Raw genomic sequence first — 22884 nt, 5'->3', positions numbered from 1 at the left:
AACTACCAGGCTGGCCACAGGAATCAGGATCTCTGGGATAATATGATCACACACCTACTTCATGGCCTCCAAAAGGCTACTCACAAGTCAGTCAATTATGACAAGCTTAGAGAGATCACACAGAGATCCACTGAAAATCCCAGCAAGTTCCTAACCCACCTCTCTGAGGCTTTATATGAATACACACGTATAGACCCAAACTCCCCTGCAGGCATGGCCCTCTTAAACTCTCATCTCCTTACCCAATCTGCCCCTGATATTCAAAAAACTATAAAAGACATCAGGCCAAATACCAGCTCCTGGCTAATGCCATCCAAGGTTCACATAATCCAAAGCTGGCTGCCTTAAAAGACAAGCCACCTGAGAACTGCTTCAAAAGCAGTCAACCAGGTCACTGGACACAAGCATGTCCCAATCCACAGCCCCATCAGGGGCTCTGTCCTTACTGCAAATGGCCAGGTCACTGGGGTATTGACTATGCCACTCTCCAGAGAGGGATGGGCCCAGTCCCCAACTTACAGCCTTTGACTTCATAGCCATCCCTACTGGAGCTTCTCAGCTTTGCCCAGGAGGAGGACTGGGACTGACAATGCCCAGGGCCTGAGGCCCCCATGGAGATCACCACACATGAGCCCACGGTAACTCGCCTCATAGCAAGTAAGCTGGTCTCTTTTGTCATTGATACAGGGGCCATTTACTTTACCCTTCCTGAATATGCAGGGCAAACAACCCCATCCTCTATCACAATAGTAGGGGTCACAGGATCAGAATAACACCCACGTATCACTCAACCCCTTTCCTACACCCTACAACACACCCAATTTACACACAAATTCTTAATAATGCCTCAATGCCCAGCACCTTTACTGGGATGGGACATTCTTTTCAAATTCAAAGCTACTCTTACCCTAAACACTTTAACTCCAGCTACAATACTCCTGTTACAGGCCACACCAAGACCTGGCCTCTGAGGCTTCCATCTTCCCCTCCCCCTCAGAGAGCATTAATCCCTAGTATGGGATGCTTCTTCTCCCTCCATTGCTATGCACCATTCCCCTATCCTTGTTAAACTGCAGAACCCCTCTTTGTCCCCTGATGTCCCACAGTACCTCATTGCTAACAAACACCTAATAGGCTTAAAACCCATCATACACAAACTCATTTTTTCTCATTTCTCACAGCCTACCTCCTTGCCTTTTAATACACCCATCCTTTGGGTTATAAAGCCTAAGGGCTCATACCATTTAGTACAGGACTAAAACACACGCGCCATTCCCAACAACTTACTTGGGCAGTACTACCTCAGGGGTTTTGGAATAGCCCCTACTTTCTGACCAGGCCTTAGCTCAAGACTTATGTGAACTTCCTCCACCCTCTAGCACTTTAATACAATATGTGGATGACCTCCTCCTCTGTAGCCCCTCCTATGAGGATTCACAGGCCCACACTGTTGCTCTCCTTAATTTCCTGGCCTCCAGAGGATATCCAGTGTCCCTAGCAAGGCCCGAATTTCTTCTCCTTCAGTTCAAGAGTCTAATTTCTGAACTCCCTGCTCCTACCACAAAGGGTGAAATCCTTTCTTTCCTGAGGCTTGCAGGGTATCTTCACCTATGGATTCCTAACTTTGGCGTGCTTGCAAAACCACTTTATGGGGCAGCCAAAGAGGATCCTGCCATTCCTGTAGATCCCACAAAGCCCATTCATTCTCCCTTCCAGTGATTAAAAGCCACTCTCCTCGCAGCCCCAGCTGTATCTCTCTCAAACCTATCTCATCCTTTTATCCTATAGGTCACCAAAACCCAAAAGTTGGCAGTTGGGGTTTGGGGACAAGAGGTTGGATATATTTTCTACCCAGTTACATACCTCTCTAAACAACTAGACACCACAACTAGAGGATGGGCCCCTATCTAAAGGTGTTAGCAGCAGCTGCCCTTTTACCTATGGACTGCCTACCGAAAGCCCACAGGCCTCAGCCCCCTCGAACTTATGTACAGTAGGCCCTTCACTTTCACACCTCTCCCTTCCAGCTCATTGCCCTTAGGCCCGTATTTCCCTACTCTTTTGCTCATTAGGGATTTTCCCAGGGAACAAGCCAACTTCTATTACCTCATCCTTTCCCCACCACCCTCTCAGACTTTAAACTGAGCCCAGGACAGCAAGTGTATATTAAAACCTGAGTCCCAAAGCCTCTCTCACCATGTTGGGAAGGGCCGTATACAGTACTTTCACCACCCCCATGGCAGTAAAGGTACTAGGAAAGGCCCCTTGGTATCACTTATCCTTGGTAAAATGAGAACTTGAGACTGTACCCAAAGAATCTTGGTTAACACCAAGCCAGAGGGGTCCCTCTACTCAACCCCCAACCCGACATCTCCTCACACTTCGTCCATTTTATGACCCACAAAACTGAAAATCTCCAGGACCTTCGCTCTTCCCCCAGTCCCAGAAGAAGGATGATCATTACTGCAGCGATTATCCTCTCATTCCTGCAGGCCGCTTCATGTCCTTCACACATGAGCTACTATTACACTATCTGTTCTAGTACTTGCAACAGGATTGGCAGCAGCTGCCCCAAAAGATTATAACATTATAGGAAGATTTCTCCTGGCGCTCCTTTACCTCCTATCAGTAGGATGCTTCTTAGTAATTTCATTGTGGCAACGTGCCCTTTAAATTCTTTTGGCTCCCTAACCCTTCACATCCTTCCTGTGTTTTTCCTCCTATATCAATGCTCCCCCTTACCTGGAACATGGAGGTTCCAGGTCCACAGGGACGACACAGTCCTCAGCGAATCAGATTAGTCCCCAAGCGACTCATCTTTCTCCCACTTCACAAGAAACTTTTTGTGGTCACCCCCTCCCTGTCGATGCAGCCCGCAATGTTTCCACAAACGTCTCTTCACTTTCTTCTAATCTCACCCCTGGGGGGACTGTCAGCGTTATGTGGGGCCTGCCCACACTCTGCCTCATTAACACCAAACGCTGCCACTCACTTACCCCCTCCTCATCCATGCCCTAAAACCAGAAAATATTTCCTTTAAAAAACTACGTTATCCTGTTGCCTGCACCCCCAACACGATTTCTTGCATATTCTTTTGGCTCGTCTCTGATATCACCCTCCAGACAGAAGGAGGGATGGAGACAGGACTGGGACTAACTTCAGCCCCCCCTCTCAGGAAGTGCCCCCTGCTCCTGTAGGGCACTAATTGTACCTTTTAATTGGGGCAGGGCTCCTTCCTGCAACTGGAACTGGCATAGCAGGCCCTGCTACTTTTTCTCAGTTCTATCAAAAACTCTCAGAAGAACAAAGTATAGATAGCATCTCCTCCCTCCAGTGACAGGTCACCTCACTCATGACAGTCACTTTACAGAACCATCGGGCTCTTTATGTTACTTCCTTACACCCGAGAAGGAGGGCACCTTCCTCTTCTTGGGGGAGGAATGCTGTTACTACATAAATGAGTCTGGGGAGATCCAAAACAACTCAAACCATTTCACTGAACCTTTGGATACCCTGGTTTATACCCTTACTAAGACCCCTAACTGTGCCTCATCCTACTTTTTGGTCCCAGTCTCTTTTGATGTTTCTCTAATTTCTTGCAGGAATGTATGCAGGCTTTCACCAACCAAAAGGTTGCCGAATTGTCCCTGCAAGGAGGATATCAATACCTCAGAATCACCGACCCTTCCCTGAAGGAATACAGCCTCCCTACATGAAACAAATACCCCACCACCTAAATCTTTTATTTTTTCCATACCTTCACCCATCTCCAGCAGGAAGTAGCTTCAGAAGAATGAGATCTCTGCCCTTTTCCCCTTTTTCCTATACTTAAAAGTCAGGAATAATAGATCTGCAACATAACCAGAGAGCCCCTTTAGACAAGCCCAAGTACAAAATGGCGCCACCCATCTCCTCCCCTCCTGTCCCCCTTCTCTTTGCGAGAAGCCTCCTGACTTAAACAGAAAACGCTTTTGCTTCTGCAAGGACACAGTTCTCAACCCTAATCCACATTAGCATAATGACCCTCCTTGATGGTACCAGCCAGCCCTTGGTGCACTATTTAAGCTCTACCATCCCCACACCTGATGCTGTCCCCTTTTCAGGGCAGCCCTGGGCTGCCTGCTACTTTGAGCACAGCCCAGCAGATTTCTTTCTTTAATAAAGCTTGAACGGTACCCGGCATCTCGGCTCACTTTCTTTCACCAAGCTCTATTCCTAAAGGCTGATAGAATTTCACAACAAAATATTGGATATATCACTTGCATTGCTTCTTAGTTCCTCAGCAATAAACTCAAGATATTTAATTTTGCAGCTTTGACCCCTGAATAACTCTTATAAAAACACTTGCCATGCTCCCAACTGACCACCAGATATCTAGACTACCAACCAACACCCATCTTGGTTGCCTCATTATAGAGGCACGTGCAGAACTCCCACCCTAGGTTTATGCCATTTCTCTTGGCTCAAGCTCTTCACTAGAAATGAGACACAAAACACTATAGTGTAAATATGTATTGAAAGCCTAGTGGCTGGTAGCTTGCACTATTCTAGGAATAGTGAAAAAGAAACCAAATAGGGGGCCTAACTTCATGGTGTGTACAGCTTTCATCTCTCCAAATCTCATTCATTCTTAAAGGTTCCCACTGGAACCATTCCCAAGCCACTGAATTCCACAGGGATCTCCGTCCTTTGATCCTTGAATAACCAACTGCCTACACTCTTAGCACTACACATATTGTAAGTCCAGTCCCCTTCAAAGCAAAACACCTATAAACAGATCCTGGAGCCTGAATAATCCTTGGTTCTCCTTCTCTTACTGCCAGTATTTTAACCTTAGGTATAATTTACGGTGTCCTTAAATGGCTTTGAGGGTGGGGGTAGAGGAGATCTATGAACCCTCTGAAATTATACTTAAATGTGTATGTATATGCTGTTTCCTGAGAAAGTATGCAAAGCTATCATCAGATTCCCAAAGGAATATCGAAGCCAAAAAATTAAGATCTTTTGTTTTACGAAGTTTTAAGCAACTATGTCACTTTCTTGGTCATTACAATGAGCCTGGGCATCCATTTTACTTATGCTCTACTTTCTAACAACTATGTGATTTCTAGCAATATGGTCTTTTTTTTTTTAAGTGCCCTTAAAAACTTTAAATGTAAAGTTCAGTGGAAGTTATGATAGAAATTTCTACCTGTTTTAATATGTAAATTGCCCAAGGGCTTAAGCCAGCTCAGTATCTTTTTACACTACATCATGGAAGAGAAACTCGGGCACCTAAATAGAATGAGTGGTAATTAATTCTCTTAAGTTACAATGAAAATCGCAGCCATTAGTGCCTAACACTGAAGCTGAAAATTATTGAAATGTGTGTTTAATAGAAATGCCTTGTTGCTCTACATTTCTGTTATTTGATACTTATATTAATTTAAGATCAACAAAAAGAGACTCAAATTTGCAGAAAGAGATGTACTTAAAAAAAAAATTAAATTCCGGGCCAGCCCGGTGGCACATTGCTACAGTGCGCCGCTTGGGAGCACGGCGGTGCTCCCGCCGAGGGTTCGGATCCCACATACAGACCGGTTCCCGCTCACTGGCTGAGCGAGGTGCAGGCGCAGCGCTGGGGGTTGCGATCCTGTTACCGGTCCCGGTCCGGTACGGGCGCGACACTGAGGGTCGCGATCCGTTGCCGGACACGAAAAAAGACAAAAAAAAAAAAATTAAATTCTTTACATCACAGTTAAACATTCCTAAATACCTTTCATATTCTAGTTGGCTTTTGGCATGCTAGAAAAGCTGCTGCAGCAGCAATATGTATTTCTGGGGATGGGGGTGGGGGGCCTCAATGAATATTTAAAACAGTGAATAAATACTTTTTTCCTTACATCAATGTTGCGAAAGGCTAGGTAGAGAAGAAAAAGAAAAAAACAAAAACCTTCGTTTTATGATTGCCTTTTGGGCATTTTCTATTTTGTGTGTAATCAGAGTGTGTAAGGGGAAAGAATACATTTGGAAAGATAAATATATTTGTAATCCAAACCCATACAGGAGAAAGAATGTATGTAGCTTTAAAAGGAGAAAGAAAATGATTCTAAAATCAAACTGCGGGAGAAAAAAAACCAAAACACTGCAGGAACAGTGCATAATATAACTAGTTTAGAGTTCTTAAATAAGAGGTGTAATATAAATTCAAAATTTAGATGTAATAAACCTCTTCATGTTAACCCTTACGACCCCCTTCAATATCAGCACATGGCATTATTGCTGTTCTCATTGTATAGATGAAATAGAATGGAAAATAATATGCCCAAGACAGACAGAGAGCACACTAATAGCAGAAAGAAAACTATAGCCAAGGGATAAATACACATTTACTTCACAGAGATTCTGGCACAAATTCCCTTGGAAACACAACATTCATAATAATAGATATCTTTCAAGGTGAGCACTATTAAGAAAAGCTAGTGCAATGTTTCACATTATAATCTTTAAAATTTTAGGATAAGGAAGAAGATAACTCCTTGGATTTTGTAGTCCAAAGTACTGTAAAGCATCATGACAACTGAAAACCCAAACACTAAAACAGTGTTTAAAATTAAGGCTATGCTAAAATATTAACATACCCAAATAAGAAACCACTGCAAACCACACAGCATTCATAATTAGAAATGAGAAAACTAACACTCTCCAGTTTTTACACTTTATGATTTCTGATTTGTTTATATTTTAAATCCCCACTTCCTATGTGATCATTACTTATTCCATATCTTTCAATTTTGGGTGCTTCCTAAATGAAGTACAGTGCAATTCAGGAACAAGACAGAAAGTTGATACTGTGCTGTACACATCACATAACGGTTTCCTAAAAGGATCTGCTAAATGATATAAATTCAGTGAAACAGAGATACTTAAATAGACTGACTTGCTGAATTTATTCACCAGTTCCATTAAAGGAAAGAGGTGAATGGGTAAGCAAAAACACTTCTCTTTCAATCTCTCTTTTTCCAGCCATTTATTTTTATAGCTACATCAATTGTGTATATCAGACTTATAAAGCACGGTAAGAAGAGCGTCAATCATAAGCTAAAGGGAGCAGAGGTTTAAAGATAATATTTGAAAAGGGAAAAGAAGAAGTAAAGTTGAGAATTACAGAAACCAGGCACCCTCATATAATATATTACCAGGGAGAGCCAAGCGTAACAGAAAGAACTAGAGGAAGATGACAGGGAGGAAAGATTACATAAAATACTAATGTGCCCCCAGGGTTCTGGAACTAAATGGTGAAGGGTATGTTTAGATAAGCTAGAGAGAGTTCATTGTAAATTTGGAATGCAGAGTACAAGAAGACATGAATAAAGAGATAAGTGCCTGAGTATCTCAACTGATGACAAATGCATTCCCAGGCAATCACACAGGGGCCTGGAGAATGCACTGATTACCTGTGGTTCTCTCGAGACCTGAAAGACTTAGTATGTTGCAAGGGGGAAGTATGCCAATGTACCTTAGTCACCTGTAAGATCAGTGCCATTAACACCAGCCCTGTTACTATCATTACTGGGCTCTCTCTCTCTTACTCATGCCATAATTGTTTCCAAGTTCATAATTACCTCCACCTCCCTGATGTCAATTTACCTCTCCTGCCACTTAACTCCTTCAGGTCTTTGGGGAAGCAATTATTAAATCCCTATCCCCAAATTGCTAAATGATCTCCCAGGAACTGAGAAAAGTTACTACTGTTATGAGGCAAGCAATGTATTTCCTAGCCACGCATAGAAATAGGTTCAGGAGAGACCCAATGGACACCCTGACAATCATCCAGAGGTGCATTCATTCATTTTTTCATTGAAGAAAGATTTATTAAGCACCAACTATATGATAAGCTTTGTGAGACTGGGGATATAGAGCTGAAGAGCAAGTGTCCTCCCTCAAAGAGTTCTCGGTCTACAGAGGAGATAGGCTCCCCAACAATAATAATATGACACGTGAATCACTGCTAGATAGAGACCCAGAACCAATCAGGCAAAACAAGGAAAGCATTTTAGATGACTGAATGACTCCTAAAGGATGGAGAGAAGTTTGCCAGGGTGAAAAATAGATGGAGGGTATTCCAGAAAGAGAACACACAATTTTAGTTATAGTGAAAAAGTAAATTATCATTACCAAATAAATGTAAAAGAAAGTTATCATTCCATCACTTCTTTGAAAGTGTTTGCCTTATTCTTTTGTCTTCTGGTTTCATATGATTTTAAAGTATTATCATGAACATTTATAGACACCTCACCTAAAGTGTCACTCCAACCACGTTGCCTTAGCAATGTCCCTGAGCTCCATCACTTCCTCCAGCTGGTAGTGTAGCATCACTGCCTCACACCCAGCCTGCCTTATAAACACTACATCTTGCTTTCCCTTCCATCCCTGTCATGCTTCAGTGTAACTGCTCTGACTCCAGTCTCATTCTCTTCTATTCCAAAGGGCTAAAAAGAAAGAAAAGCAGAAGACACTTCACCTATGTACCCTTCATACTACATAGCTTGTGTAACAGCAAGTTTAAGTTCCCTAATTCGCACATTCCTATCGCCTTGGGTCAGCCACCCTCATCAAAGTTAAAAGACCTTGGTTCCTCTTCCATTATTCTTTTATCCCATTCTGCATATGACAAGTGATATTCAGGTAGGAGGGCCCAGGTTCCTTATAAATTTGGCCTCTGAATGTTTTGGGAGAAGTAAAAGACCTTCATTAAGTTTTCTGGTCATAACAACTAAAGGCACATGAGTAATAGTAGGCTACTACAGGTGTAACATGAAGGTTACAAATAATGCCCAGTTGCTAGTAGAATAGCTACAACTACCCCACTCTTTCCCACTCAAGAAAACATACGAAAAAGAATATAAATTAGGATGACTTTTATATAGATAATCTTGACTGTCGTAATTAATTTATAGTTAACATGCTCAAACACACCAGCATTTAAATTTCTTAAATTTATTTTTATTAGCATATTTATTGTTACTTATTATTTATGCCCCTTATCAAATCTCCCCCTCCCATCCCCCCTCCTCTCCCCTCCCCTCCCCTAATAACCACAGATTTGTTCTCTCCATCTTATAGATGAACTGTTCTTCTGTTGGGTTTGTTGCCCAGATGATCCGTCCAGTACAGAGACAGGTGTGATCAAGCCCACCCCTATTATGGTAAATCAGATGCTTCTTCTATTACTCTGGAGTGTGGTTTGTGGAGAGAGAGGACCTTTTCTTTTTTATTTCTTTTATTTTTTTGGTTTTCTTTCTTGGTCTTTGCTGGTGCCTCTCCTGTGTCAGTGCAGTTGAGAGTCTGGCGTGCCATCTGCATGGTGGCTGTGACTGCTGCTACAGAGGCTACCTGCTTTTGCGGCAGCCATGGCAATTGTGGTGGCCATGGTGGGCTGTTGGCATAGAAACGGTGTTTTTGGTGTGCTCTTTACCTGGTTGTGGCTGGGTACAGCTTCCCCAAGCTCGAAGCCTCAGGACCCTGGTGGAGCCCCGGCGCAGAGGCAGCAGCTTGCATAGTTGCAGCTGGGTTTGGCTTCCCCTGACTCCATGCCTCATTCTGAGACGTTGTTGCAGATCACTGGGGGGGGGGGGGGAGAAAGGGAAAGAAGTGGGAAATATGGTGGGAAGAGGACAAAGGAAGGGGAGCATGATTGAAGCCCGTGGCATTCCCCTCATTCTTGCAGGGGAGACCAGGGGGATTCTAGTGGTGGCTCAGTCATTTCTGGGCTGGATGCAGATGTCAGGGCAGTGTGGCTGAAGCCATTGGCCATCCACCACCCCATCTCAGGAGTCTGGGGTGCTTCCTGCAGCAGTTTGGTGGTCATTGCTGGGCTGGTTGCAGATGCCAGGGGGGCATGTCTGAGGACCTCAGACCCCACTGCCCCAGCTGGGGAGCCGAGGGCGCTTCCTGCAGTGGCTTTGTGGTTGTCACTGGGCTGTTTGCAGATGTTGGGGGGCATGGCTGAGGCTGTCTGCCCCCCACCACCCTGGCTGGGGACCCAGGGCAATTCCTGCAGTGGCCCAGTGATCATGTCTGGACTGGTTGCAAAAGTCAGGGGGTGTGGTTGAGGCCCTCATCCCCCCACCACCTCGGCTCAGGAACCTGGGATGCTTCCTGTAGTGGCTTGGTGGTCATTGCTGGGCCGATTGCAGATGTAGAGGGGTGTGCCTGAGGCCCTTGGCCTTCCCTTCTCCTTGACTTGGCAGCCCAGGGACTTCCTGTCCTTCTAGGTTTTATAGGTATTCTTTGGTGTTGGTGTTAGACCTAGTTAATATCCTACTTTGTCTCTGATCTGTGGGTATTTTGTTTTTCCTTTCAGTTCTGTGTTGGATTATTCGCAGTTCCTACCACTTAAACTCTGCACAGGAACTAATTTGTTGCCCTTTACTTTCTAAATGGAGGAACTTCCTGTGCCGACCAGCACTTGAGCCCTGTAGTTGAGCTAAGCTAAATTGCTGCTTTGCTGCTGATTCTCTGCAGAAGGCTTTTTGTGCATCTCAGGTTTTAACTGTTGACCTTGTATGTACTTCTGAGTCTCATGAGGTCTGGTGCACCTGGGTTGTGTGGAAACTCTGGTCTGGGCCTCAGTCTTTTCAGCAAACTGCACTCTCTGCCGTTCTATATTCCTGACCAGTCTCCACTGAGTGGTCCTGCACTGATTGGAGGGCAGATCAGCTGTCCCTGCTGTGCCCCAGTGTTCCCCTGGTGGCCCATCTCCTCTACCCCCCATACTCCAAACACTTCCCATGGGATAAGCCGTGGGCTGGTCCCTTGCAATGACTCACCAGCCTCTGTGTCCTTTTTTATGTTGTCTCTGGCTCCTCACCCCATCTCCCGCCTGGAAGCGGTTGGGGCTCGAAATGGTGGGAACGACCCTTTCTTTCTCTCATTGTGGCTTCTCCCACCTTCATGTACTCTGTAAGTCTCTCCTCTTCCCCTGAGCTCTAGTGGCCCCAGCTTGGCTGTCGTTACTTTTTAATAGTTGTAAATTGGTTGATCTGTGGGAGAGTGACACTGGGGATCTTCTATTCTGCCATCTTGACCAGAACTTAAATATGATAATATCATTTATTGTTAGAGCCATATCTCCAATGGCTATTCCATGCCAGTCTGCCTGATACCACAGATGGTTGAGAAATACTGTACCGGGAGACAGTGCTGGTTTGTCCAGCCTTGCTTGTTGCCTTCTTGTGTTCTTCTAATCAACATGCTTTATCTGCACAGCATAGTGAACAGAGCACCACAGGCCTTATGTCTTGGTCATACTGAAAGAGAGAGAATGAAGGGCAGAACAAGCGATCGAGTGAGTGAGCCACATTAGAGCTTCAAACTCTTGACCATTTCCTCCTTTGATTTTCAAGAAGGGAAGTGAGAAGAAGGAGGTGATTAGAGAAGGGGATGAAAAGTGTTTACAAATACTGAGCATTTTAATTCTCAAAACCACTCTTTGAAATAGGTGCTGTTATTAACCCATTTTACAGGCTTGTGAGAGGTTAGTAACCTGCCTCGAGCACAGTTAGTTATGGAACAGCCTTGAACTCTAACCTTTCTGACTCCAAATACCATTACCCCGAAAACAGCTTCCTGGAGAACATTCTTCCTCAGGAAGGGTCTCCCTCTAGGCTCCAGTCTACCATGCTACTTTATTCCTAAATCCCTCTGTATCCCTGGCAGGAAACTTAAGGAGGAAGTCAGTTCATTTCCCGTTATTCATTCATGTTTTGACTGCTCTCATAACTTCACCCAAATCAATAGGCATATATCCTCCCACTACAGCTTTTCACTAACAAGCCCCAAATAGGCTGAGGCTTCCTTCATTAAACATTAATAAGTAGTTAGAAACCCAGACGGGTTTATGTTTGTATCAAACCTACTAGATTAATTTGTTTTATAAAAATAATCAACATACATAAATATTTTTAGTTGAAAATTTTAAAGTCTGTTTTTTTTTTTATTCCAGTTGTTATATTACTATGGTAAGGCAAGAATAGCTTCCAAATGCTCATTTTTACTTGTGAATTAAAGCTAGTTCAACTTTTAAGGTCTCCACAAATTTCTGCTTTAAATAGCTTTGGTAAATAAAATAACCAATTAAAGCTTCAGTTTTGTCATGCTGCTGAACAAATAAAATTTTTAAAAAATAAGTCTTCTATAAATATATAGTGTTTTTTTTTTAAAAATGAAATGTACATCTTTTTCTGAGTTGTGACAATTACATACTTTTATCATGATTGTGTGGCAGTGAAACATGTGGACTATAGAGCCAAAATGTAACAATCTGAAATCTGACTCTGCCCATATTTTAGCTGTGTTACCTTAGGAAAGTTACTTGATTTCTCTGAACTTCAGGTAAATAAGCTAGTATTTAGAACAGTGTCTGTTATGCACCAAAAAGATTTGGCTGTTATTAACCTGGAGGGAGTAATTACTACAAGAAATCCCTCTAATTTCATTGGGAATTTTTGTAAAGTGAGAATATCTAATCAACGAATTGCCTCCACATGTAAGGAAATTTTAATAATACCAAGTATAACAATTAATGAAGATTATAGTATATTTTAGACATTTAATTAAACACTTATTATTGCAATTTTGCAGCTTTCTTTTAGTATGCTGAGCCATTTTTTTTTCTTCTCATCTCAAATATTTTTATTAGCCCTTGAAAACTTCATACGCCTAAGCACTGTGTCTGTAGAACTTGATGGACAAAATGTCCTTGGCCAAAGTAAATAGGACAGCTTCACACTTTAACCTTTCTGGTCCCAAATACAATTTCTGTGGTAGCCTACCTCCTAAAGAACATTTTTCCTCAGCAAGAGTTTGGACAGTTTTCTAGACATTCTGGAAAGGTTACTAACCAACAATTTAAAAATTGGAGAATAAAGCAAAATTCCAGATATTGTTGATGAGACAAAATTCTTAAATACTTTTGGCTAAGTTCAGAGTTTGTACCAAAACCTGGGCCAACATTGACCCTGAAATATGGCACAAATAGGAGAAATAGTGACTTAGTAGAAATCTGGAACTGGCACTAATCCAAGAAGGAATATCTTCTTGAATAGATTGGGACTGACATATGGTTATCATGTCATTTCAATTCCAAAATATTGTCTTATGTGTTCAGAGAATAAAATTATGTTTTTGCCTCAATATATAAAATGGACAAAATGTTATTTAATAATTCAAAGGGTTTTGGATTTCAAGTACTGTTGTTACTTAGTACCTATAAGAAGAAACATGAGAAATGTATTATGTTATTTTAAATTCCAAGACAATGGTTCTCAAAGTGTGGTATAGTTTGTGCCATGAGGTCGCTTTTTATGTATGACTATGAGGGAAAGAGTATTTCAAAATAATACTAGGACACTATTTGCCTTTTTCACTATGGCTACATTTGCATTTCGAAAATTACATTGCAAAAGCAATGGTGGGTAAAACTGTTGGTACCTTAGCACAAACCAAGGTATTGGCACCCCTGTAACAATAGTGATTGCATAATTCACCACCACTTAGAGGGGGGAAACAAAAAAGAACACAAGAAAAAAACAATTTCATGCAAGAATGTTCTTGATGAAGCAGTAAAAATTTTTAATCTTATTAAATCTCAACCCTTTAGTCCATCTTTTTAATATTATACATAATGTAATGGGAAGTACGTACAAAGCACTTCTGCTGCTTACCAAGTATAATGGTTGTCTCAAGAAAAAACTACTTTTCTGAGCTAAAAAATGGACTAGCTGCTTTCTTTATGAAACACCATTTTTCCTTGAAAAAACAGTTGCCAACCAACTATAGTGTTCATAGTTGGACATTTGGCAAGCATTTTTGCAAAAAATGAATGTAGGGAGACAGTCACTTCAAGGAAAACAACAAATAAGCTTGATAAATTTCAAGCTTTTCAAGCTAAAATTAGAATTTTAGAAAACTTGACTCTGCCACCATGAACTTGGCCTCATCTCAATATTCAAAGACTTTTCTGGTGAGATTGGTGGTGATATTAATGAATATAATATTCTAATATTTTACAATAAAATGAGTCAACATTTGGAAGATCTGCATAATTCAGTGAACCATTATTTTCTAAATGACCAATGCATGATCTTATGCACCCATTTAAAATGGAAAATAGACCCATAAATTTTAATGTAATAGAGTATGAAAGTTCATTTATCTGGTCTAAGGTCACACATTGCAACTAATTTCTAAAAAAATTATCATTTGTCAAATTTCTATGGAGAAGGAAAGAACAATATCTTCAATTATCTGAAAAGGTTATTAAAATACTCTCCCATTTCCATTTCCATATCTCTGTGAAGTCATATTGTCTTCATATACTTCCACCGAAACAATGTATCACAACAGATGTAATGCAGAAGCAGATGTGAGAATCTAGGTGTCTTCTATTAATCCAAGTATTTTAAACATTTGCAGATGTGTAAAACCATGCCACTCTTCTATTTTTTTCTTTTAGAAAATAGAATTATATTTCAGAAAAAAATATGTCATTTATGTTAACATGTAATAGGTTTTTTATTTAAATAAATTAATAAATAAATATATTAAGACTTTCTTAGTTTTATTTTCTGATATAGAATATATATAGATACAACCCACATAAACAAAAGCTGTATGTATAACCTATAACCCAAAATTTTGAGAACTGCTTCCCCATGGTTAAATGTATTCTAAGCCAGCAGTCATTGTGACATCAGCATCTGGTCAATGATGACCATATGAAGGATACCGTGCAGTTGACCATTCTTAGATAGAGCCCTTCAGCAGGGCTGCCCCTTAAGAAGCTAACCACCTAAGAGTGCCTTGTTGCCTTTGATCAGTCCTCCATAGGACATTCTATGATGTCACCAGGAAAGACATCCAGCAAACAGTAAGAGAAAGATCATTTCATTCTGACATCGCTTCTTCCTCTGATTCTAGTTATGTTTCCCAATACCTGGCCTTTTATTTCACCAGGAAGATGTACAAACTTCACGCAAAGAGGGTAAAAGCTGCCACTGGGGCGATATGGACTTCAAATCTCGCCAAGATCAGACAATCTCTTAAAAATGTTTACCGCAAATGTAAGATTCAGCACCCAGATTCAACTAGATATCCAACTATGACTTCCTATGACTGTGCTCAAGATGGCATTAGTTGTAACAAAGAAATGAATTTTACATTGACACTCCAAGATGTTAAAACTGCCCAAATTGAACTCCTCAGCCAAATGGCTGACATTGTTAGTGCAGTATCAAAAATCCAGGAAAAGATTGACATTTATCATAAGCAAACGGAGGTACTGGAAACCAGGATGAATGTTAATGAAGACAAACAATGCACAAAAACTAAAGATATCCTCTCTGTGAAAGAAGACATTGATGCTTTAAAGAAGAAGGTGACAGAACTGGAAAACCAAAATTCTTGCTCCAGCATACATTGTTTAGAGGTTCTGGAAGGAGAAAAGGGTAAAGAAATCATAGAACTGCTTCACAAACTCACAAAACCAGAAACTCTGAAGAACACATCAGCCTCTACAGACTCTGAAAGCTCTTCAGCAGAACCAGAAAAAGTGCCTGGTTATCCAGAGCCCAAAGATCATCTTGAGGAAAAAAAAATTCTCCCAAAATTAAAAGTCTGAAGAAAAGTAACCATCAAAATGTATCAAGAAGCTTTAAGAAACCAAAGTCAGACATTTATATTTACCCAGACTTTAACACATGGATCAAGCTAACTTTTGTTCATGGAGGAAAGTGGAGATTTTTCCTCAGTGCTACCAAGTTAGAGGAATTCATCCAGTGGCTTCTTTCTAGGCCAACTATCCTTCCTGAGAAACCACAGATCATAACCCAAAGATATTGTCCATTCACTGGACCTATTGTAAGCTTGACCACAATCTGTCTTTCTATTTTCAACTATATTTACCGCCTTTTTTGTTCCTCAAAGGAGGAAGTGACTCGACTGTAGTTATTCTCTGCTTTGCTTGGTATAAAATAAATGTAACCTTGTTGCTGCAAGCATTCATACATTGTTGTGGCTGTGAACTCTGGTAGTTTGCTCACTATGGGCCCATTATCTGTAAAGTTTCTACACATCTACATTAAGGCATATTATCTCATTGGACTATCATGATCCATTTTCTGTCTTCACAAAGGCAATTCATGAGGACACATCCTGTGTCCGTTTTCATAGATAATCAGAAGCAGAGAACGAAGGGGGTCAAAGAAAATGTGAAACACATTTGGTAACCCTCAAGTCAGTTTTCTATACACTTTTGTCCCAGTAGACCTTGTAGACAAAATTTGTGATACTAGAGACATACTCTACTGACAAAAATTTAAATGGGATAGAGGGAAAAAGATACCCACTGTCAGGGCTATTAAAGTTAGCACTATAAAAATGAAGGGCATTGAAAGGTCAAGTTATTGCAAGGAAAATAATTACACAAACAGGCTTTGTATTTCAACTTCAACTTCATCTCTATCAAACAACTAGATAAGAGGGAAAAGGCTGAATATGATATTGGATAATTTTTTATTTTCATGAAAGGAGACAAATACCATGTCCTGTAGGTTGGATACAGAGGAAAAGAAAAAATCTAAGGAGGGATTTGGGAACTAAGTTAAATATCAACACTATAATATCATAGACTCTTATATGAATGACTTGTCATATACCATATAGTCAGAGTGGGCTTCATTTTTCAACATAACAGGTGGTTGTGTCACCATGTAACTTCTCTAAACATCATGCAGAATAACAGCAAACAAATGTTTCCTTTACCACTTAGCTTATTAAGTAAAATCTACAAACAGAGAATCATTCCTTTAACAGTATGGGGTCACATACTGTTAAACTATAGATATTCTTGGTAACTGTACTGCTTTTAATCTCAGTTAATAATTTGAAAGGGGGACTTTGGCAGTTTGCTAAAAACGACCAAGTTTCAAAGAGGAAAAACTAAGGAAGGAGAGGTATGGCGATAAAACACAGTCTGGCATCAGACAACATTCTGTTTTATCATCATACATCTCCTTCCACAGTTTTTGCTATACTCACTTTTATTTTTTTATTTAAAAAACATTTTATTTGATTCTTCTTTGCTAATTTGCAGATACAATGTGTACACAAATAACTTCTAAATAAGTTGATATGTGAGAGGTACAATATGAGTGGTACTATCATATTCCTAATTAAAGTAGGGGTATATATCAAATGGATTTATTTTAAATGAGATAACTGTGCTTACAAAGTAAGGCATTGTTCTGGCAAAGGCACTAGCAATCTCTATGTATTTATGCACCATCAGAGATGTCCATAAGAAACAGTTGGATCTCTAGTTCAGCACCTTGGGTGTGATCCTCACATCAAGAGAGTAACTAGGGGGCCGCCCGGTGGCGCACTGCTACAGTGCGCTGCTTGGGAGCTCAGCGACGCTCCCGCTGAGGGTTCGGATCCCACATACAGACCGGCGGCTCACTGGCTGAGCGAGGTGCGGGTGTAACACTGAGGGTTGCTATCCCGTTGCCGTTCCCGTCCAAGGGTTGCGATCCGTTGCCGGTTGCGATCTGTTGCCGGTCACGAAAAAAGACAAAAAGGAAAAAAAAAAGAGAGTAACTAGGGAAGATAGGCCATGACATAGGCAAATGACATCACAAATGGCTTCTGGAAGAGAAAAGTGACTCAGCTGGTATATGCCTGCTCGTCTGAGCCCCTGTATATTAGTGCACATGTTCACTGCCTGCCACATGCCCCCTTAGACAGCATTTAACGTGCTTTCTTCTAGAAATAGAAGCAAATAGTTTAGGAAAAGAGCACAGGCTCGAGGATTATAAAACCTAAGTTTTGAACCTAAATTCTAAATCCTACACTTACAAGTTCTATTATATAATCTGAGCTAGATTTGCTCCTTACCTGTAAAAAGGGAGACATAATCTAGTAAATATTCTTTCAGTGTTCACTAATAGCGAAGGATCGTGGAGAATAAAAAAAAAAGAAAAGAAAAAAAAAAAGTAAAAGACATGCCCTGTACCGCAGACACACGCCATTGAATGGAATGGATAAAATGTGCACACAACAACTCTAATGCATGATAGATGGGGATGGGCAGCAAAGGGCAATAGGAAAGGTTTCTGGTGTCAGAGAAAAAGGAGGGCTGGGGGGGGAGGTGTTGAGGACAACATAACAGGCAGAAGGAAAAACATGAGCACAGGCGTGGGGGCTGAGAGAGACCGTGGGGAATAAAAGCCACCAAGCATTATACACATGTAAAGTGCTGACAGGCTGTTATTTTAAGCCTTTCATGGATCTCGTTTTTCTCTTCAAGGATTCCCACTACGTTCATTTTACCCCAGTTTTTGCCTATGTAAGGATGTTAGAGGGGGAGAAGGTGACTCTACATGATTTTCTTAGAGTCTCAGAAAAAAGGGGGGCTGGGGGGGGGAGGTGTTGAGGACAACATAACAGGCAGAAGGAAAAACATGAGCACAGGCGTGGGGGCTGAGAGAGACCGTGGGGAATAAAAGCCACCAAGCATTATACACATGTAAAGTGCTGACAGGCTGTTATTTTAAGCCTTTCATGGATCTCGTTTTTCTCTTCAAGGATTCCCACTACGTTCATTTTACCCCAGTTTTTGCCTATGTAAGGATGTTAGAGGGGGAGAAGGTGACTCTACATGATTTTCTTAGAGTCTCAGACTTTCCCTGCATATGATTCTGTCTATCCTGTTGTAGAGCTAGGGCTGGGTCTGGAGCTCATAGACCCCTCGAGCCCATTCACAAACCCTTCACATGCAGGTCTATGAGCTAGGAAACCCGCAAAAAGTTCCTTGGAGCCTTGGCTGAAGCAGGAGTAGTCTTTATTCAGCACACACATGTCTAAGAAACAGTCCACAGGGAAACTCAAAGCCCAACTGCTACCAGCAAAGTCCGAAGAGAAACTGAGCAGCTGCCAGCAGAGTAAACATGCTCTATTTTTAGAAGTTAGCTCTGCCCCAGCTCTGCCTCACAAACTGAAGAACACACAGTAGCAATAACTAGAATGATACATTGGTGCACATGCCACTAACTCCACCCACACAACTTGTTTACAAGAAATGTCCGGGGAGCCTGGCTAAATTATCTTATTTTCCCCAAACCTGTTAATGAATTAAGTTCCCTGTGAGGAAAGTCAGGATTTTGCTTCTAAGTCGATTATTTATCATCACAAGATCTCACATGATGTGAGCAAATACCTTTTGCCCAGTTCTTGCTTTCAAATTCACCTGCCTCTTAGCAGCTCACCTCCATCCCTCCTGGCTTGGAGGAAGTGGTGTCTCTCCTGTCCACATTCCTCCTCCAGTGGTTTGCGGGGTCTTCATCAGTTACTCCCCTCCTTTCCTCCATCTCAATCACCCCTGTCTATCAGTTCTTTGTACTTAGCTTACAAAAACACTCACCTGGTTGCCTTGTCCCTGTGTTCCTCTCTTCTCTTGCCAATTTCCCATCATTCTCAATTATTTTTAATTGTACTGAAACATAACTGATTATACATACTTTTGGTGTACAGAGTTGATGATCAGTATTTGTGTACAATATGTGAGGACCAAATCAGGATTATTAGCATATTCATCATTATAAAGCCATCATCCTTTTTAAATGAGATCCACCCTCCCTGTCCCTACCTTCTCCTCTCTCATTCTCTCCACGGCTCATAGGATCATGTCTTCCATAACAGTGCCAGACTTAGCAGGTATTTAACAAATGGTGGTTATTTTCTTTTCTCTCTAGGCTAAATATTAATAGCATGCAAGCAGATGAACAGGACACGGGCCCTGACTCAAGGAGCTCACATTCAAGACTCCGCCTCCTTTTACCAGCTTTAAAGGACTCCAGACAAATGAACAAAATGACAGCCTAAATACAAAAGCTCCAGACCAACTCTTGACTCCCTCATCCAAAGATGGCATGATAAGAATAAGACAGGGTGTGAAGCTGTCCTCCTGGTCTGGGCATTTAACCAATATTCCATCAAATGCAACAGCCATTTGCCAACCTTTAATTGCTCACTATATAAATAAGCAACAAAGAAAGGGATTTAGAAGGAAGGGAAGCTGAATTTAAGATAAATAATTTAGTTCAGTTTGGAATATTTGCTCATGTAGACACAAAGAGCACTTGGTTCATTCAAAAACAACATTCACTAATATCTGTTGAAATCTGATACTATGCCAGGAACCAGCTGAGCTAGGTGTGAACACATAGACATGACAAGACACCAGTCATGTCCTGAAGGAAAATACTTTCAAATGATGTTCTTTCCAGTTGCAAATTATTTTGGTCTGCTGCTTAAATTTGGATTGGAAAATCATACACTTTATTTAAAACTTAATTTAGAATTTTCACAGAACACAATTCAAGTCGCATTTAGAAAAAAAAACATTGCTATTTTTAAAAGTAATGTTTTGAGGTTAATTATTCAAGCCACAAAGATGCATTTCTTTAAATTTTGTTCCATACTCTTTCAAAATGTCGACTGTCACCAACATGTCAATACATTATACTATGAAACTTCATTTGTAAATCCTTCATTTATAACTCAGAATGCATATTACAAATAAACAGTATTTAAGCTGGATTTTTTGGCCAACCTATAAAAGCCGACTGAAATACAATGTACCTGGGATAATGGTATTAATGAAATTATAAAGCTAAGTCTCTGAATATCCCCATGCCAAAGTTTATTCAGAAAAATAACTGCAAGAGGGATAGACCTGACAGCTGAACCAGGGCCCCCACTCTCCTGCTTTCTCTTCTCCCTGATAGTGGAATAAAAACTTCACAGATTGATGGCTCTAGCAAAGGACACCTTGGGGAGCAGGGAACAAAGGAAGAAGCTAAGTGGGGGCCAAGGCAGGAATTCCAGGGATGAGAAGCTTAGATGGGGAATTCCTGGGTGAGGAAGGAGACAAGGTCTCTATGTGCCTGCTGAGAATCTAGTCCAAGGAATAAGAGTTGAAGGGGGGCCAAAGTCATCTTTTACAGTGATGAAGCATTGAAGGCTGAGAGACCAGGGAGAGAATGTATGCATGTAAAGCACACAGCATAAAAACGCCTGGCACATAGTTGTGCTCAATAAATGTCGATGGAGATATTAGAGATGGTAAGATGGGACAAAAATTGCAGGCTTTGCTCCTTGACTTGTCTTTTGGAAGACAACCTATTTGGAAAATAATTGTATTTGTCAGGAACATGGAACTCCAAGCCCTTCTGAGTCTTGAAATGTTAGCGGCAGATGGAGTTGGAGCAGGCAGTGGTTGCTCTGATGCAACATGTAGGTAGAGAAGTGTTGCTCTACTGGAGCTCTCGTGACAAAGCTAGGATATGTATGCTCGTCCTCTCATTTTCCCTCTTCCCCATGCCATTCTTTTCACTTAAAGTTTGAGATACAAGAAAGTGGGACAGGAGGAGATGCATCCCAGCCAGAGGCAGAGTTGGGGTGGGGTGAGAAAAAGGAGAAGAAGAAAACCCGCAATAGGAGTGAGAAACAGCTGAGGTTCTGGTGCAGCCCTTCATATGGTGAGGACCTTTCTACCAGGCAGAGGTAAGGGACCACACCATGTGCTCTGAAAATATTTAAAAAGGCAGCACCTCCTCAGGCAGTTTAATCAAGTGTGATGGACATCCTTTTTCTACCCTCAGTTATTTTCTAGCTCTAAGCAATCTGCCCAGGCTTCCAGGAACACTCTCAACAGGACTCTTCCAATCTTTCTTTAGTCAAGGATTCCATCTATTTTTCGATACTTTCTCTCTCCCCCACTGTCATCTGGGAAAGGAAAAGAAATGCATGAAAATGTGGCCAGGTAGTAGTCTTATTCTGAGGATGTATTCATCCCACCAATCATTTCAGGAGGAGTGTTCTTACAGGGTGATATCCTGATAGAAGGTGTAACACACTTTTTACATATTAGAAAATTGAAATGTGGGGACTCTCATATATAGTGACCCTCAGTCAACTTATATTTGCCAAATACAAAGATAATAATTGGACAGGCCGTAATTGGATGACAGCCATCAGTGACATGGTTATTTGTTGTTATAGCAATCATAATGAAAGCATGCCTATGGCAGCCTAATTAGAGAAGCACTATCAGTGATCCAGCTGGTATTTTCAATATGCTATCCAAGAGGTATGATCAGAAGACAAATCAGAGCTGACTTAATGAAGGTTCTGATCACAAGCTGCTCTGAAGACAATGAGTTATTGAAGGAAACATAGATAACTGATGACTGAGAAATTTAGGCAGGCTATTCGAGAACAGCAAAAAGCAGTGGAATTTACTAGTGTCAACCCTGGTTGCAAGTGATAACAGTAGAAATTTCCTTCCTTCTCAGCAGCAGGATCCCAAAGTCATAAAAGGTTAGCTGTGAAAAGAAGCCTAAGGATTACTTAGTTCAGGGATATTCAAGTGGAGTACCCCCAAGGTCTTTTTCAAATCTCCTGGAAGACTTTTGCAAACTAATCCCTCCCCAGTGTCATAATATGTTTATGGATCAAAGGACATGAACTTGTTCCTGCTCCATTTGAAAATCCTGATCTCAATAAGGAGCAGAATAATGTAGGGTCTAAGGTATTGGATAGGCCTGAGTTAATAAGGGCTATGTTACTTACTAGGTATGTGACCTTGCTGTTTCTGAAACCTTCTGAGCCAATTTTCTTGTTTGTGGGGGAATAATAATAGAATATAATGCAAAGTTATGTGCTGAGGATGAAATGAGAAAAAATGCTTAGCTCAGCACCTGACATATAGTAGGTATTCAATTACTATTCCATATAGTAACTCTACGACTGCTAGAACAGGCTGGGCAGCAGCTGTCCAGTATG

General features: G+C 41.2%; 1 protein-coding gene across 1 annotated transcript; it reads left to right on the top strand.

Annotated features, from left to right (window-relative positions):
* The first annotated feature begins 15001 nt into the window (after positions 1 to 15001).
* CCDC54 (coiled-coil domain containing 54) lies at positions 15002 to 15987 on the top strand. The gene is given in 2 exon segments (XM_008588854.1): positions 15002 to 15632; positions 15635 to 15987. Coding segments are annotated over 2 exon segments (984 nt in total).
* Positions 15988 to 22884: the final 6897 nt, after the last annotated feature.

Source organism: Galeopterus variegatus, unplaced genomic scaffold, assembly GCF_000696425.1.
Source record: "Galeopterus variegatus unplaced genomic scaffold, G_variegatus-3.0.2 Scaffold132, whole genome shotgun sequence".
Lineage (NCBI taxonomy): Eukaryota > Metazoa > Chordata > Mammalia > Dermoptera > Cynocephalidae > Galeopterus > Galeopterus variegatus.
Note: the sequence above shows the minus strand (reverse complement) of the source record. Positions and strands in the feature narration are given on the sequence as shown.